This window comes from Rhea pennata, chromosome 4, assembly GCF_028389875.1.
Source record: "Rhea pennata isolate bPtePen1 chromosome 4, bPtePen1.pri, whole genome shotgun sequence".
In the NCBI taxonomy this organism is placed as follows: domain Eukaryota; kingdom Metazoa; phylum Chordata; class Aves; order Rheiformes; family Rheidae; genus Rhea; species Rhea pennata.
In genome coordinates, this window is record NC_084666.1 from 75,499,585 (window position 1) to 75,516,997 (window position 17,413).

Sequence of the window (17,413 nt, forward strand, 5' to 3'; positions counted from 1 at the left end):
AATTCTTCAAATAAGAGGTGTTTAAAACAGTGTTTCCTCCATTGGTTAATAAATTCAATTTGCAATTATTCCCTTAGGGGAGGTAACATGTTAACAGCGTACCCTTTGGCTAACACCAGCTCTACATGCTCATAGGTATTAATGGACAAGTAAGCCAGTTGGGGTAAAACACCAACTTTATAGTGCGAAAAGGGAGTTAGATAATTCTTGGAGAATTAAAGATAAAATTTGTGCCAACATCTCCCAACTTTGTGATTTTTAAGTGAACTTGAGACATTGAGTCTCTCTCCATGTAATACTTCCTCAAATCAGTGTCTGAGTCTTTTGCTATCTTCAAAGACTGGAGTAAGAAATGATTCTAAACACAAATTGAACAAGGGAGGGGGAGTTAGATGTGATGAACTGCAGACAAGAAGTTCAGAGGCAAGCAAGAGGCATAAAGCCTTGTGCCCATCAGCATGTCCTGCAAATGGTTAACTTTATACATCTGTTTGAAGGGAGGGAGGGGGGAAACTCAGGAAGTCTGGCTTCCATTTCACAGGGCTGTTGAGATGTTGCCCACTGCGATGCTTATATCAGACCTACTGTGAAGCTGATCATTGATTAAAATTGAATCACAGGCTTCTGGTCCGTCACTGAAGGAAATCCAGCAGTCTGTCCTGATTACATGTTAATGAAAAAACATTCATTCTGCTTCACTTGCCTGGCTAAAAAAAAAAAAAAAAAAAAACACCACCAACAGAAACACGGCTCCTGTCTCACTTCTCACAGCTGGCTGCGTAGAGCCAGCCATAATCCCAACAGTCAATGCAAACCTCCACGGCAGGGCAGGAGGGGCACCCCAGGCTGCAGCCCTAACCCTCGCCCAGGACACCGAATCCCTGAGCTCAGCCAGCCCTTTGCAATATAGGCACCTCAAAAAGAGGCATAGCAAAGCCCCCTTCCTCCAGGGAGCACCTTCCCCCCATGCCGTGGGAGTGCCCAGCAGCCCTACCTGAAGACCCAGCCACACACTCTGGCCTGTCCACAGAGTTTGGGAATGATTCTTAGTCAGCTTGAGAAGCGGCTGGCTTATCTCCTGCTGACCTGTGAGCGGGTGGCAGGGCATCTGCTGCTTGCAGAGGACAAGAGCGCGTGACCTTACACAGCCACTGAGAGCACCCCGCCACGCAGGACCAGATCCGCTCCTGTGCCAGGGGTGGAAAGCAAGCCAGAAGAGTCCTCCTTTACTCCACAAAGCAACCTTGAAGTCATAGCTAGGGTCCAAACTGCGGCTTGGCAGCCAGAGCTTTTATGTTTAGTCCCCAGCCAAAAGTTTTCCAGATCTTTTTACTCCTGCAATTCATCACTTCATCTTTAAATCCAAAATAATGCCTTTTTCTGTCTTCTGTTCTCTGTTCTGTTTGCGTAAGCAGCAGCCCTTTTTAGGACAGAGCCACCCTCACTATGCACATGTAATCACCTGCTTCAAGGAGCTGTCACTGGGTTTTGACTGCAGATTGATACCTTAATAAAAATAATAGGCACCCAGATTCTTATTAACTTATGTAGCACCCACCATTTAGTATTCATACACTGTTAATCAAATATGTCCTCGGCAGGTTTTTACCCATGCACAACAAGATTTAATGGCAACAGGAAGAGCTTCTGTGTAAGCTAAGCACAAAAATCTGTTTAAGATTCTAGCAATTAGTCCTGTCGATTTTGAAGTCCAAACTGTAAATCCATTCAAATGAAATATGAGATCTTGACATAATAATTTATGTCTTTGGACTAGGAAGCAGGAATCTGTGCCTGTTTTCTTTTCCTGAACTGTCATAGCAATTTTTCCTCCCTTAAGTCAAAATACCAACCATACCATTTCCAAAGTTGATTTCATAGGAGTAATACTCTGGACATTACAGAAGCCTAAGTTCCACAAACAAGCATGAAATAAGAAGAGAAACATCACAGCATTTCATACTTTCTCTGAAAAATCCTTCTTTGCTGAAATCCAGTCGAGACTCCTCCTTTCCTTTGAAGCTGGAGCGCAAAAGAGTACGCATACTTTCTTAGCTGTTTTTGAACTTACCATATTCAGAGAGCAAATAGCAAATCCAATGTGACCTCAATTCTGCTGGCAAACAAACAAACAAAAAATTAGCCCAAAAGCTTTAAATTTAATTAGCAGTTGTAAATAAGAGTAAAGTGACACTGAACATACTTTTCAAATACAAGAAATATAATGCACTAAGAAAATCAACATGACTGCTTAAAAGTGTCTCAAATTGTCTACAGCCATGAAATCCTCATCAAGGAGCTAAGTGTTTGTGTCTCGTCTTCAATTCATTCCCATTTCAGGGTTTAAGAGGTTTCCTCACATCTTCTCTAACTATTAAAATAACAAACTACTGAAACACTTTGACTTTCTTCATTGGTTCCTTGATTGTTGTAATTCCCTTTAAATCAGAATTCTAAGACTATTTTTAATTCCTTGTAAGATACTTAGCCAATTTCTCCATGCTGTCAGTCTTCTTATATTAAGCAAATCTATTTAAGTTTAGTGGTGAAGTATGGCCAGAAGAGAATGTGAGAAATTTTTAAGTCCACTTGATTTGCAGTGATTTGAATTAGTCTTTCCTCTCATGTTGTCACCAAGTGGCTGTTTGTCATAGTATTTAGCTCTTAACTATAACAGTTATATTGTAATAATTACTGTAATAATAGAACAACAAATACCAAATGGAGGTTCGGCAGTGCCAGGAGATCTGCTTTAAGGGCTAATACATGTTAGTTGTGTGTGATAGATCAGCTTCTTCTTACCTGGCAAGGAAGGGAAGGGAAAAGGACTGCTTTAATCCCAGGAGAGGGAAGTTGAAAGATGGGCAGAGGCAAAGAACAGCACATTAAAAATAGATGCTGCATGGCAAAGAGTTAGGAGCTAATGGTTTTAGGAAAGGCTGGAGACAGTGCTGCGAGGCTCTCCAGAGAAATGCAGCCTCCCCATGCCCAAGATGCACGTCACTGCAGTGGCGAGGCAAGTCACCGTCTCCTCTGAGGCAGCTCAAATGTTGGTGATGGCTTGAGAACAGGGACTGCCAAGGAAAAGGGAGCCTGTGTTTGAGGGAAAAAACAATGTGCTAACAAACACAACATACCTACTGGCAGGGCTGCTTCTTTCCCTTGCTGCAGGGTGGTGATACAGGTACAGCACCCCTCATGCTGAGGGGAACAAGGCCTTTCTCTTGGCAGTGGTGGATGCATCTCCTGGTACTGGAGCTTTCCAGGCACCTGGGAAACTCAAGACATTGAGATGCATACCTACATAGATGCTCTTTCCTCATCCAAGAGGCAAATGAAGTGGCATGGTAGGCAGATAGTCTTCATAACCCCAAAGAGGAAGGGGGCGAAGACCATGAGGCCATTCGATACTGCAGATTAGAAAAGTCATCTTTCCCAGTATCAGCTCTGGAGGGAGACAGCAGGAGTTCCCAGATCGTCTCCTCAAAAGAGCAGCAATAGCCCCGTGCTGACCGCTACCTAGCCTTTCAAATCCCCCCACTGCCATCACCAGCCTAAGTGGTGTCCAGCCACCTGCACCTTGCAGGCTTCTTTTATCCTGTCCCCATGCCTGTGCTCAGTAACAACATGATGGAGACAGCCTGGCAACTGCAGTTGTCCATTGCAGTTCCCACTACCACAGGTGCTGCGGCAGACCCTCAGCCACCTCTGGCTCCCCCCTCCCCGGCCCCGATATCCCTCATCTTTGACCAGAGAGGAGGCTGTCCTGCTCTTCACTTCCTCATTCCCACATGGTTCTTTTGCTATCTCCCGACAAATCCCTCTCTTCTCCTTGCCCTCAGTCCTCCTTATTTCCTCCTCTTTATTTTATTGCTATCAGGCTATTGGCTTGTTGGTGCTTACACTTCCAGCCTGACTGGAGGATCCAGCAAGACAGAAACCGAAAGCTCAATGTAAACGTTTCATCGATGGCCTTTGCAGCACAACTATTTTGTGTTGAAGTGACAGGAGGCTTTCAAAGCTGTGCTGAGCCCCCAGATACACACTGCTCCCCTCTCACCCACACAAGACCAGGCAGAAGGCTCTTATTGCCCCTCCTGAGGGGGCAATGAGCAATAGGGATAATGGCTTGACCAAAATGACTGAAGCAGAAGGGGGAAAAAAAAAGTAGTTACTGAGTGTTCATCTGCCCCCAACACCCTTGGTGGCCTCAGCTCTTGAAGAAATACCTTCACTGGTGCAGGAGGGGTGAGACCATGGGCAGTTACCCCTGAACACCTGAGCAGCAAGCGCGTGGGCAGGCTACAGAAGATATCAAGTGTGTTGTGGCTCCAGGAGGCAGCCCTGTGCCCTGCAGCTTTTACCAAGGAGGAGAGAAGGTGTAAAAAGACAAAAAGGGGCAGGGATGGGAGAAAATCAGCGGCAGCAAAGGTGAACCGAGGGCCAGAAGAGTGCAAGGCTCCCTGGGGGCACATGTTGGGCACTACTCTGATTTTTGAGGCTCTAGCTGGTGTTTCATGCGCCACTTCTCATGTTGTATCTCCAAGGCAATCGCTAGTCCAAACACCAAGGCTCTCCAATCCTCCTTCTCTCATGCAAAGGGTGTTTGCACAAGAAGGAAACCTTCCAGAAGGTAAAACACTGCTCAGAAAACATGAGTTGCCCCCTGGAGGGGGAAAAAAAAAAAAAAAAAAAAAAAAAAAAAAAAAAAAGCAGCATCGTGCTGCTTCCCCAGCCAGATTTCACCCAAACATGCTGATACCTGGTAACAGAAATAACAGAAATTACAGCTCCTTCCTGCTTCCTGATGGGGATAGCTGCACACTGGTGCTTTCTGGGTCGAGGGCTTCCCAAAACCCAGATTCTCTCTCCACTTGACCACAAGCTTGTTGCTGCCCCAAGAACAGCGCAATCTTTATTTTCATGTAGTTGCTATAGCAAACATTCAACGCCGCTGCTGCAGCTCAGGTTTTGGCATGGTTTTTGCCAAGGAATACACCAATTGAAGCATTTTTTTTGTCATACAGGCTGGTTATTGGCAAACATTTAAAAACAAGAAACCTCTTTCACCTTTTCTTAGAGGAAAAAATGCCAGCAAAGTCGCGACACGTTATTTGCTATTGTGTTAGCTGCAAAGGGAGGTCTCATTACAGACACTCGGCCCAACTCTCCGCACGTCGCGTGCCCCAGCCACTTAGGGCTGAGGAAGGCGCCGTATTGTGCGTCTTCTGCAAATGTTTTCATTCAATTAGTTAATTTAGGTGGCCCTATGCTTCACTGAGCATTAATTACACCTAATTGTGCCTAGCTGCGAAACTGCAGATAAGAAGCCTTATTTGAATTTTTTAAATCTGTAGTTGGGCTTTCACAGTTGAAATTGCTGGGCACTGGGGTGCATAATACACCGTTGTTCTGCTTTAACTTTGCCGTTGTTAATCAAGTCCAAACAACTGCACAAGATAAGTGATTGGGAGGTTTGTCTCAGCGCAAAATATGTGGAGCATGTAATACAAAGGGAGCATGTGCACTAATTTTGCTTCACTCCATCCTGTCAACGATATCATGTCTGCCAAAGCCTCTTACAAAAACATGTGTAGCGGCTAATTTAGCAATCTTCATTTTTCACGTTCGGGAGAAAACCTAGGACAGCAGACAGACCACAAGAGATTACACAACCGTGTTTTAAAATGAAGCATGATTATATTTTATTCCAGCGTCATCATCCATTCCAGTACGTATACTGTACACCCTTACGCAAAATCATTTACTTCCCTTTATTAAAAATAGAAACACTTTATGAGTGTGCTCCGTTTCCCCACCAAACAGGACGGATACATCCACACAGACACCATTCAAGATGAGGATGGGTGGAAAACGATGCTTTAAATGGAAATAACTTTGTAGGATTATCAAATTTTGGTAAAACGCTAGACAGCACTGCCTGCCTTTGTTATTGCTGATCTGCAACTAAAACGCTTGCACAGGTAATTTAAGTACGGGTGCTACTATTGCAAGCCAAGCTAGACTTCTATTAAGGCTTAACTGGTGAATTTTGACTCTATTTTCTTTACATACCTAACACAGCTAACTGCTGATAAAAACTTCATATGCATAATTACTTCATGGATAACACAGCTGAAAAACTATTCCACAGTAAAAGCCATACAGCTACCTCAGTGGGAAAAAATACTTCCAAGATTCAAGTAGCTACAACATTGTTTATTGCCATCTTGCCACATTCACTATAAAACTTTCTCCTTTTTTATGAGAAATGTATTATGAATGTTAATGCAATAAAAAAATAAATAAATCCTGTAAACCATAGGAACTAATGCACCGTAGAGCTACCCCCGTGCCGGGTGATAACAAGCCCAAAGCACCCCCCGGCATAAATCCGTGTTGCTCCATCCAGAGCTGGGATTTGGGCGGATCGCGACAGCGACCTGCTGGCCCTTTGGTCCCGGGCTGGCGCCCTTTCCCTTTGGGGCAGGCGCCTCGGGAAAGCTTTTACTTGCCTGTGCAGTGACCACAGCCCCGTTCGATCCCGTGCTATGGCTGTTACTCGATACACCAACTCGCTTCCCTCCGTTTCTCCCGTAGCGCAGCTCCCTCCCTGCGGACCGATAATAGCAGGAATGCTACAGGGTCATGGCAGAGGTATTTTAAACACAGATTTCCCAGGGATACTTTGATGACAGAATAAGACTTACTCGTCCAGCTGTTCAAGAAAGAGTAGGAGAGACAAGACGAGGGTCAGGGTTGCTTTTCTAGGAAAAATTCCCCTCCCCAAACTTGAAACCTTTGGCAGGGGGAGGAAGGAAAAAGTATTGCCAAAGAGGATTAGACCTCCCCTACCCTCGCCACCCAATACCACCAATAAGGTGAATGTGTTGGGCTTAGTTTTGTTATTTTGTTCTGGAAGTGAGACGTTTATTCATAACAGTAAAGAAATAAGATTTTTAAATTGACAGACCTGCATCTACCGTGTTTGAGGTATGGTCAGAAGTAAAAAGTGCAGCAAAGCAGAGATGCAAGAGAAAAAAAATGTATGTAATATGTTGGTGCTGAACACATTTCTTGTACGCAAATGATTGTCACAAGTGTCATCAGCTAAAATAAGGTAAGAAAATAAGTTCATCATAGAGGTACCTTTCTGCTTCTTTCAGCAACAAAATTAACCAAAAGTTGATAAAATATTTTCTCTATATCACAAGTCTATTCTTTGGAAAGCAAAAGTTAAGTAGTTCCAGCCTGTGCTTCCAAAGGTACAGTACAGTTGCAACGCTTTGGACAGTAAAAACCAAAACAGACACCCAAGGAAGCTATTTAAGGCAAAACCGAAAGCCTTCCCACGTCCTTCCGAACCGCAGCAAGGGCCTTCTCGGTGCGGGGCTCCAGGTCCTGCTCCTGACTGCCACGCGGCGATTCGGCGGGGGCTTTCCCACGCCGGCTGCCCCAGCCCCGGCCGAGCAGCTCCCCCGCGCAGCGCCTACCCGAAGCGAAACTTGAGGCGGTATTTGACGGGAGCGGGATTTTTGCGCGGCGTGGCCGCCGGGGGTTTCGCCGGAGCGGGGGCCGGGGGTTTCTTCCTCTCGGGGACGGCGACGGTGAAGGCGAGCTCGGGCTGCTCGACGAGCCGGAAGCGCGGGAGGAAGTGGGTCGAGACGTGCTGGGGCTTCACGCGGGGGCTGCAGCCCCGCTTGGCCTTGCCCCGCTTGTTGAGGGCCACGTACCATTCCCTCCCCGACCGCTCGCTGCGGTGGGCCGCGGAGGCGTACGTGTTGTAGCTGTTCTCCTGAAACCGCTCCCTGAACTTGCAGTCCTCGGTGAACTTGGCCTAGGGAGGCAAACCCAGACAGAGAAGCTTACCGAAAAGCGGGTATTTCGCCAACCCCCTGTGGCTTTCCCCAGCTCGAGGGCTGGCCACCGCTGCTCGCCTGCGTGTAGGGCTCCTAAAACGAATGGCCAAACGGTCTCCAGTGCTGAGGGGTGCTCAGAAATTCCCTCCCAGGCCACTGGATGCCCCGCATTTCGGAAAGTCTGCCAACCAACATATCCTTAAAAGCCTCACTTCAGCACCCTTTTTGGGGCTTCCTCGGGAATTGAGGCTGCAAGAACCGATCCTTCGCTGGCCTGTGGCTCAGGAACTGCAGCGTTCATACGCGACTTCTCCTGCTGTCTTTCCTACCAAAAGGACGTAGGAAAAGGCTCTTTATCTGCTGGGCAGCAGCCCCGTTGGGAAATACCAGGTCCTTCCTACCCTTCACTCTATCTAAATTCCTACCCTCACATGTCTTGCTTTTGCACTGAATCATCACTTAATAATCTGGAAAGGCAATTTGCATGCAGATTTTCATTGCTTCACTGAGCATAGTTTTGATTGTACTGTTTTTTTTTTTTTTCCTTAAATGAACTTGGGGCCTCTTATCCCTTGATAACCTTAAGAAATTACTTCTAGCCAGAGAGGGCTTCCTCTTATGAGCAGGACAGTCATATTTGCTCCTGAGGCCTCCTCGACTACCACAGCAAAAGGCTCCCTCTGACTTAACAGCGGGGGATGAGGCACATCTGAACTGGGCACAACCCCTCGAACCAGCCTGAGGCCAAGTGCCACCGACCGCTCTGAATCCACACGCATGCACACACACATCCCCTGCTGATTCCTGCACTGTGAGCAGATCATGTCTTGCTCTGTAAAACATCAGCTCCATTCACACAACGTCACATCCATCAAAGCAAGAACAGGTAACAACTCCAGAGCGATGCTGCAACAGCACCAAGCTCCCTCCAAAATAGAAAGTTCAGATTTTGCAGCTCCGGCTGACAAAGGACCCAACCTTGCTGAGATGCTGAATGACACTAATGTTCAGGAAGCCTTCAGCTCCCCACCCTCCTAGAAAATAAGTACGTGCTGAGGGCTCACTTCTGCTCGGTAGAAATGGGATCGCTTTCTAGAGACTGGCTTGGACATTGGTATCACCCATACGGACACCATCAGTGTCACCCTAGGAGGCAAGATGGGCGCCATCACCAGCTGCCGGCCAAGCCAAGCTAAGCTGACGTGGCCTGGCCAGCTTGGGAAGTCCCAGCTTGACTCTTGCTTGGCCTGAGAAAATAAAGCACATTTCTTGGGCAGACTGATGAGGAAGCAGGGTTAGGGCCTGCCAGGTAAGCAGGAATAAAGAGTTGTACTATGGTCAGACCTCAGGTAGAAAATATAACGTGTGTCAAGCAATTGCTGGCCCGAAATGAGAGCACAAAACACTAAGCATGCGTTATTTCAGAGGAAAGGCTGTATATATTGAGAAGAACATGCTCTTACTGTTAAGGGAAAAAAAAAAAGCCAGCACATGCAGAAATACAAAAATAGAGCCATGAAGCTCCAGATATCTGTGGCATTCTGATACCTAGTTGCATCCTTCAGCAGCTGCTCTGAAATACTTGCCCATTTTTTTAATCTGATAAAGAAAATGTGAATTGGTGTCATGTTATCTTCTAAAATGATTTCTGGTGCATCAAAGTCTGATTGCCAAGTAAAGCATTCAAATTATTACTTTGAAACAGATGCTGAGCTTTTTAGCGTACAAGTCCAAGGGAATGCACAACAAAGAAAAACCCAAACCGTGTTTTATAACCAGTTCGAACATCCTTTTGGCTTAGTGTCATTTTTAAGCCCCTAATTTAACCAGAGAAGTCAAGTCCTACGATTTAAATGACAGTGTCCTTGACTCACAGTACCCTTTTTTCCCCACGTAACACTTAGCATTAAGTTGCCTTTTGCTCTTCGCTTAGAAGAAACACGATCATGAAACATGACTGACCGCGTGTCTTGGCTTCCCCAGAGCCACGTTTCGCCCACGCGCGACTGCTCTCCCTCTCAGTGCGAAGGTCTGCACCGAAACCCTTGGCGCCCAGACGCGAGGCACGGGTGTCCCCACGTCGCCCAGCGTTGCCTCTCTGCGGGGAGGCTGTAGGAGCAGCCGACCCTCGCGACTCTTACACTCATCGCACGCTGACCTACCGAAGTATTTTTCTGGGATGTGATCTCCCTGGATTTCAAACACAACCCTGCGGCTACGCTTTCAGGGGGGACATCCTTGCAGGGAAGGGCTGCACGGAGGCGCTCTCCCCGGCACGACGGACCCCCCTGGGAGCGCTGCTGGGGGCTTTGCCCCACGCGGTGGGTGCCTGCCACCCAGCTGCTCGCTCTCCAGCCCCGCCTGCTCCTCCCCTGCCCGGCAGCCGAGATTCGGCTGCGCTGACGGCCCCTTGGGCGAGGGCGCAGGAGCGGGCCCCGCGTTGCCTCGGCACGGCGGGGGGATTTGGGTGAATGGCAAGAACAGGCCTCGTTTCGCTTGAGGACGTCAAGCTGCCTCCCCTGCCTCGGGGCTCGAGGCTGACCGGGCCACCAGCCCCGCCGCCGCTGCCGCGAGGGGCTCCGGCTGGCTTTGCAGGCAGCGCGGCGAACATGAGCCGACGCCGCATACCCGGGCGCGGACGGGCAGCTCGCAGCTGCTGGATCCCTCGGGAAGCTGAAGCGAGGCTTTCGGCACGGCCCCGCGTCGCTGGGGGGGACGGAACCGCGTCGGGGGAGGCCGCGCTAAGGAAGCCGCGCAAAAATGCTCGCGCCACCTGGCTCAGGTTTCGGTGCCTCCGAGGAGGAGAAAGATTAAAAAAATAAATAAATAAAATAAGTGCTTGAACTCTTCTCTGGGGAAATGCTCCCGAGAGATGAGGGCTGAAGACCCAGGGGACTCGGGGAGGCTCCTGAGTGCACCTGGGCTGCCATGAGAAAGAGGAGGGGAGGGTGAGGAAGGCTAAGCCCTGTGCCCCGCTCCCGGCACGTGGGGACGGGTGCCCCGCGGCAAGAGCCTCTCCCGTGCCGAGCCGCGCGCTGCTGCTGCTGCTGCTGTGTTTTCCTGCAGGCCCTGCGATGAGGGGAGGCTGCTGAGAAACATGCAGCTCTTTTCCCGGGGAGGAAAGAAAAAAAAGCAAAAAAAGGGCAAAAAAGGGCTTTTAAAAAAGGCTAAAAAAAAGGCCTTAAAAAAAAAAAAAAGAAAAAGAAAAAAAAGCACAGCACCTGCACGACCCAGCGGGACGGCTGCGAGAGCCAGGACCTTCCCCTGCGGGCCCGAGCCCCTCGTCCTCTCGCTGCCTCGGCCCTTCAGCTTTTCAGCCCGCCGTCGGTAACGCTTCAGCCGCGCCAGGCCGCTTCTCCCGGCGGCTTCGCGGCCGGCCTTGCCGCCGTACGCTGGCCCGAGTTCAGGAGCCGCTCCGCAGGAAAGACGGACCCAGCCGTACAGAGCAATCCTGAAGTCAATTAAATTTTAAAATTAAATTCAACGGAGATTTGCCCAAGCGAGGACCAAGGCATTTGGTTGGCAATTATTAATTCAGCCCAGTTCTTAAGAAAGGAAAATTACCTTAGACCCCTGTAGACAAATACCGCTGCTTTCAGGTTCGCGCGCGCCCCTCCTGAAGTCAATGCCAACCAGTTCTCGCCCATTTAATGATAATAACGTTCAAACATGTAACTGAGGATTTAGAAATGAGGAAGGAGCCATCTGCGTCCGGAACTGCTAATCGCTAGCAATATTATTTTCTGAATCCAGCGTCTAAAAATGAACCACTTGATAAATTAATTAAAGTTGCCGTGAAGACGCGCGAGGGCCCAGCGTGAAGCGCGGCGCTCCGAGAAAGCGCAGCCCGCAGAGGGGGCTGCGAAGGATCCCAGATAACCGCAGGAATTACTTTTATCCGCGGTCCGGCACACAGCAGCGGCGGTGGCGACTTCCATATCAAAGCGCGGCGGTGAGTGACAGGCGCAGGACTCGCTTTGTACTGTCGAAAACTCATTAGGCCATGAAATAACTTTATCCTGCCAAGCCAGGAAAGAACAACAGATGCCGGCTCCACATTTATTGGCGTTATTGAGCCCCGGCAATCCGTAGACATTTGGGTCAGGTTTCGACAAATTCGCCGCTCGCACCTGCGCGAGGCATCGCCCCGCGGCCCGGCCCGCCTCGCCGATGCCCGCTCGTAACGCGGGGCTTCGCCGGGCGACCGTCAGCCGTGCCCCGGCGAGGCCCCGGGTTAATTCGGGCAGCGGGAGGGTTCCCGCGGCAGGACCGCTCGCCTGGACAGGCTGGGGTCCACAGGCGCCCGGCGGGCCCCTAAAATCCCCCCCCGAGACGGGCGACGTGCAGCCACGCAGCAGCCTAACGCGATCGTGGCAGCTCCAGCCGTCGCCCTTCTAGCACCGATGCGGCACCTTATCCCCCCCCAGCCCACCCCCGGATGCCCTCCCTCGGCGGAGCCTCGCTCCTCTTTCGGCCTTACCTTATTGGTATTATTTTTAACCTCCTATCTGCTCCTCTGCCTCTGCTTTGCCAATCCCTTCTCCTTCCCTCTTTGCTGCCTGTGCTTCCTTGTAGCCATTTCTGCTTTCCCCTGGACTATGCCCCCGCTGCTATTTCGTTTGCAAAAATAAACAATGATACGCTCATCCTTTAAGCATCATTAGGTTTCAGGAGCAACACTCCAATAAGAGCCAAGGGAAGGAGCGGTGACTTCATAAATCTCCGTTTCAAGCAATTTGTGGACTCAAGCAGGGGAAGTACGAGCAATATCACTTCACAACGGTGAAGTTTATTTCATAACCACAGGGGTAGGAACTCGCTTTTTTGCAGCGGAAAAGCCTCCACGCTGCCAGCCCTGAATTAACGCTCTGGGAACCAATTTGGATGACAGGTCATACAAGAGATTGCATTAAAAATGTCCTCCGTAAGATGTTTGAGAGGATGATTTCTATGTCAGCATGGCAATTATTTTAATCTATGTTTACATTATCTCCAAGATGAACAGGAAAATAAATTAGGAAGCAGTACCTTCGATTTTAAAAAGGACATGAAATAAACTCCCAGGATCCATTTGATATTTAAAAACTGGAAAAAAAAACTTAATTCGATCTACAGCAAAACTAAAACAGAATGAAATGAACAGGCAGAAATGAGAGTTACTGTGCTTTTTCCAAGCCCCTACCAAGGCTGCTACGTACCACACCGATGTACCTGCTGCAAACCGCTAACCCAACTGTGCCTGCGCTCATGCCATCGGCGAGGACGGCTCAGCGCTCCCCAGGCCCTGTCCTCCCGGGCTGAGCTGGGGGGATTTGCCTGGCGTTAAGGGGATTTGGGGCTTTGCTCCAAGGCATGCTGGCACCCATGGGTAATGCGTCCTGCCCCTCCAGCGAACGCATCCTTGCCTTCCCTTAATTCCCTTTTTTTTTTTAATCTGCCCTGGCTGCGCTACCTGCTCAGCTGAGGGGATGGGACGTGCTGCTACGGCACTTTTGCAAAAGCAAAGTCAAAGAACAACACGTCCTTCCGACGCCGGCGGCTCACCACAAAAGCCCACGGGCGCCATGCAAACTGCGCGGCGCCCCGGGGCCTCCCACGCCGCCGTGCACGTGGGCAGTCGCCGCAACGCCTCTAATAAACAAGACATACTGAGAATTTGGGTTTTACTTACACTTGCATGGAGTTTTCCTTTTTTTGACATCGCTAAAAATTTGTTGCTGAAAACTCCTCGTATTCCTACAATCCCCTGAGACACAGCAAATATTTCCAAAATACCTAGGATGACAGAAATCCCAAAATAAATCACAGTTCTTTTCACAATGCGACAAAGAAAGAAATCAAACAAAGCTCGTACGCTTGCATTTCCACTCTAGCAGCCCAGCTTCCCGGCCCCTCAGCCCGCGCGAGGATCGCGGCCGTCAGCCAGGCCGCAGAGGAGCTGCGTTTTTGGACGCTGGTCTGGACCGGGCACAGTAAAGCACTGGCGGAGCTGGGCAAACGGCTCCATTCGGGCCGGCTCAGCTCCGACCCGGTTTGGCGTTTTCCTCGCACTCTGCGAGCTCTTTCCCCGAAAAGCCTTGGGGCACGGTGAGGAGACTGGGCCGCAGGCTACCGCCCCCGCATCCTGCGTGGCTGGGCTTCAGTACGCCGCTGCCATCCGTGCTCCCCGCTTCCCTCCTGCGCCGCGCAAAGCCCCCCAGGAAGCGACGCTTCCGGGCGGGAAAGAGGTCGGATCAGCTCCGTCTCGCAAGGACGGAGCCGGCGATGCTGTAGCCTGTGACACCTCCCGCTCGCCTTTCAAGGAGGGGGAGGAAAAAAATAAATACAAATAAGAAAAAGTAAAGGAATCTCAGATTAACGAGGAGCGAGCTGCAAATAACACGGGCCAGCCTGAGCGCCCTGCGCCCGCGGCCAGCTCGGGTGCAAGCAGCCAGCTCTGCTGCATCCGTGCCTGGGCTCTCTCCATGGGGGAAGGCGCCGCCGTCGCTCCCGGCACAGGGCCGGCGGGCGACAGCGGGAGCGCTGCCGGCGCGAGGCCGGGACCGGCCTGCCCGAGCTCCCCGTGAGCCCGTCGCGTCCCCTCCAGCGGGAAACCGCAGCCGCGAGCAATGAGCTTCCCCGGCTCTTTCCTGCCCCAGGGAATATCAGCCTGGCTCCTATTTTTAAAACCAGCTGATCCCTATCGCTCTGCTCCAACGATGAGGAAGTGGAGGAACGAGTGGAAAAGTTACACGGAGCCGCCGTGGGGGAAGAGGCGAAGGGGGTCGGACGTGCCCCCCGAGCATCCCCCGAGGGCGCCGGGGGTGCAGCGCCAAGCCCCGGGGCGCGCGCTCGGCCTCCCCCGCCAGCTCGAACCCGCCGTGCTCCCGGGGGGCCCGGGCCACGCCGCAGCGGGGGTGGAAAGCCGCGGGGGCGCCAGCGGGGCGGAGGGCCACGCGGGACGCGCCCCCCACGCGGGACGCGGGACCCCCCCGCTTCCCCCCCACGCGGGACAGAGGCACTCACTGAGCGGGCCGGCGTGGTGGGCGCCGTCCACGCGGCCGTCGGGGTGCAGCTGCAGGTGGAAGCCGATGCCCACCCGGCAGTAGAGGCGGCCCCGGCGGCGCCCGGGGCGGCTCCGCGGGAAGCGGCTCGGCCCCGCCGCCGCCGCCGCCGCCGAGGAGGAGGAGGAGGAGGAGGGGGAGGAGGGGGAGGAGGAAGGCGCGGGGGCGGCGCGGCCGGCCGGCGCCCCGCCGGGCACCTGCTCCCGCCTGGCGCGGGCGAGGAGGGCGAGGAGGAGGAGGCCGAGGAAGGACAGGCTCATGCTGCCAGCGGGAGGGCGCCGCGCCGCATCTTGCTCCGCGCCCGGCAGCGTTACACCGGGGGCCGCGGAGGGAAGCGCGGGGGGGGGGAAGGGGGGGGGGGGGAGGAAACGCTGCACCGGGGGGGGGGGGGGCGCAGACACCGCCCCCGGGATATTTATAGCGGGCGGCGGCGGGGGCCACGCACCTGCGCAGCGCCGAGCACCGCCGGGGCCTCGCGCCCGCCTCCGCCGCCGACCCCCGCCGCCGACCTTGGGGGGCTTTCCTATCCCCACCCCCAACACCCCCCTCCACCGCCCGGCGGCAAAAACGCCCCGCAGCCCTCTCGCCGGGCGCTTGGCAGCTTGCGGCGTGCGTCGAAGCGATCTCGCGGTGCTGCGGCGGCAGTTCCCAAGCGTTTAAGAAAGCATAAATATATATATACGTGCATGCTTTTATATATATATGTATATACACATATGCATATATACATATGGGCACCGAGCATAGCCGAGGTACATGTATATACGGGAAACACGGCTGCTCCCAGCAGCGGCGAAGCGGCCGGAGCGCTGAGGCCTGCCGGAGGGCGCGCGGGAGCCGAGCGGCCCCGAGCGAGCTCGCCGGGATGTCACGCGTCGCCCAGGGCGGTGTAGCTCGGTTGGTGCCGCGAAACGCCGACGAAGCAAACCCCCAGGCGGCCTTTTGGGCGCGTGTGGATCGGCTCGCGTCATCTCCACTCGCGTCCGTTCGTCAGTGCAATATCTTTAATTTCAAATACTCCAAGTGCTGATGCAGTGCAAGGCGGTAAAAAAGAGCAGGGCTTTCCTGTTCTTCCCCCCTACCCCAATTTGGCAAGCGAGCCCCCACTATTTTAACTAGCCCTTAAAAACACATATATATTTACATATATGTCTGTGTGTGTATATATATATATTTTATATATATGGCAAGGCCGTGACGCAGCGCTGCCTCGAAAGCCTTCATGCAGAGCCGTGGCCCTCGCTTTGCTCAAGCCGCCGCGTACGCTGCTCCGCTTCCGTTTATAGGAAAAAAGCAGCTGGCTGGCGGCGCGGTGCGCGCTCGCGGCGGGCCTCGGGCCGAGCAGCGCCAGGCGGCCTCGCGAGGAAGCGCGCCCGGCCCCGCGGGCGCCTCGTCTCTCGTGCCCGCGGAGATTCATTTCACCGCGTCGGCAAAGCAACGGCGGGAGCGTGGTTACGCCGGCTGGGCTTTTCTTCGGGAAACGTTTCCAGGCCGCGGCGCGAACGGCGGCCACGGCCGGGAGACGGAAGCGGGGCGGCCGCGCGGAGCCGGCGCGAGCCCCCGCTCTCCCTCGTGCCCGTAATCCCCCGCCGGCGGGGGCGAGACGCGGGCGGGCGCTCGGGCCTGCCCCGCTTGGCCGAAAAGCCCTGTTTTAAGCCCGAAACGGTGCTTCCTCCGCTGCCATCCCTGGAAGAACGGATGTGCCTGCGGCGCTGCTGGGAGCCGGGGAAGGAGCCGGCCGGGTCCCGCTAGATGGCAGTGCGCGGTTTGGCACGCCGGGGCGCCTCGGGGGGGCGGGCGGCCGGGCGAAGCCCCCCGCCTCCCGCCCGCCTTGCGGGCAGGATCTAGCCCCCCCCCCCCGCTCTCCCGAGGGCGCTTTTGGTCCAGGCCCGGTGTCAGTGCCGGCGATACCAGGATGCCACGACCGTACCTCGCCTCCATGTCGAGAGCGCAGTGCGGGGGTCCAGGATGAGCCCACCCACTGCTGCAGTTAGCGGACCCCCCCACCCTCCCGGGGAAGAACTAGGTCCCCTGTTCAGCAGCCCGAGTTTTCAAGCCCAGCAAACCTGAAGCTCCCAGGGCTGGAAGGGCTCTGCGGCAGGTCCCGCTGCTCCCCGGCCAGCTCCGTGGCTCAGGGCAGCAGGCGCTCACGGTCCCCGGAGCCCCGTTCCTGTGGGAGCCCGAGGCTCCCCCAGCACTGGCGGAGGCGGCAGCCCTGGCACAGCCGCTGCTGGGGGGGGGGCATTTGAGCTGCTGCAGCTGCGGCTCTCCCCCCGCATCCAGCCTGTGCCACCCAGCTCCAGGGTGGCTTAACCTCAGCCTGGAGCCATGGAAGGCCTGCTCCTGCCAGGTCCCTTCCCTGAGCTTTTTTCCAGCTGGGAAAACAGACGGACGTGGAGGGGGCTGGCACCCGCTGCCCCACACCGGGCTGCTTCCCCCGTGCAGCGACGGGAGACCTTCGGTGCCCAGAGCCCTAAGTTCTGCTCTCCATCTCCGTGGAGGCACCGTCAT

General features: G+C 53.3%; 1 protein-coding gene across 1 annotated transcript; it reads right to left on the reverse strand.

Moving 5' to 3' along the window:
* Positions 1 to 7,489: 7,489 nt before the first annotated feature.
* Positions 7,490 to 17,413, reverse strand: FGF5 (fibroblast growth factor 5). Its single transcript, XM_062574981.1, has 4 exons — positions 16,969 to 17,413; positions 14,865 to 15,191; positions 13,531 to 13,634; positions 7,490 to 7,837 (listed from the first exon to the last, which is right to left on the reverse strand). Exons 1-4 carry the CDS (start codon positions 17,411 to 17,413, stop codon positions 7,490 to 7,492), a joined length of 1,224 nt encoding a protein of 407 aa, XP_062430965.1.

Coding starts and splice junctions, on each gene's coding strand:
- FGF5 (XM_062574981.1), bottom strand. CDS start 17,413: ATGACGGTGCCTCCACGGAGATGGAGAGCAGAACTTAGGGCTCTGGGC. Junction 15,192..16,968: donor TCCAGCCCTGGGAGCTTCAG/GTTTGCTGGGCT, acceptor GCGCGGAGCAAG/ATGCGGCGCGGCGCCCTCCC. Junction 7,838..13,530: donor AAGGAAAACTCCATGCAAGT/GTAAGTAAAACC, acceptor TTGCCTCCCTAG/GCCAAGTTCACCGAGGACTG.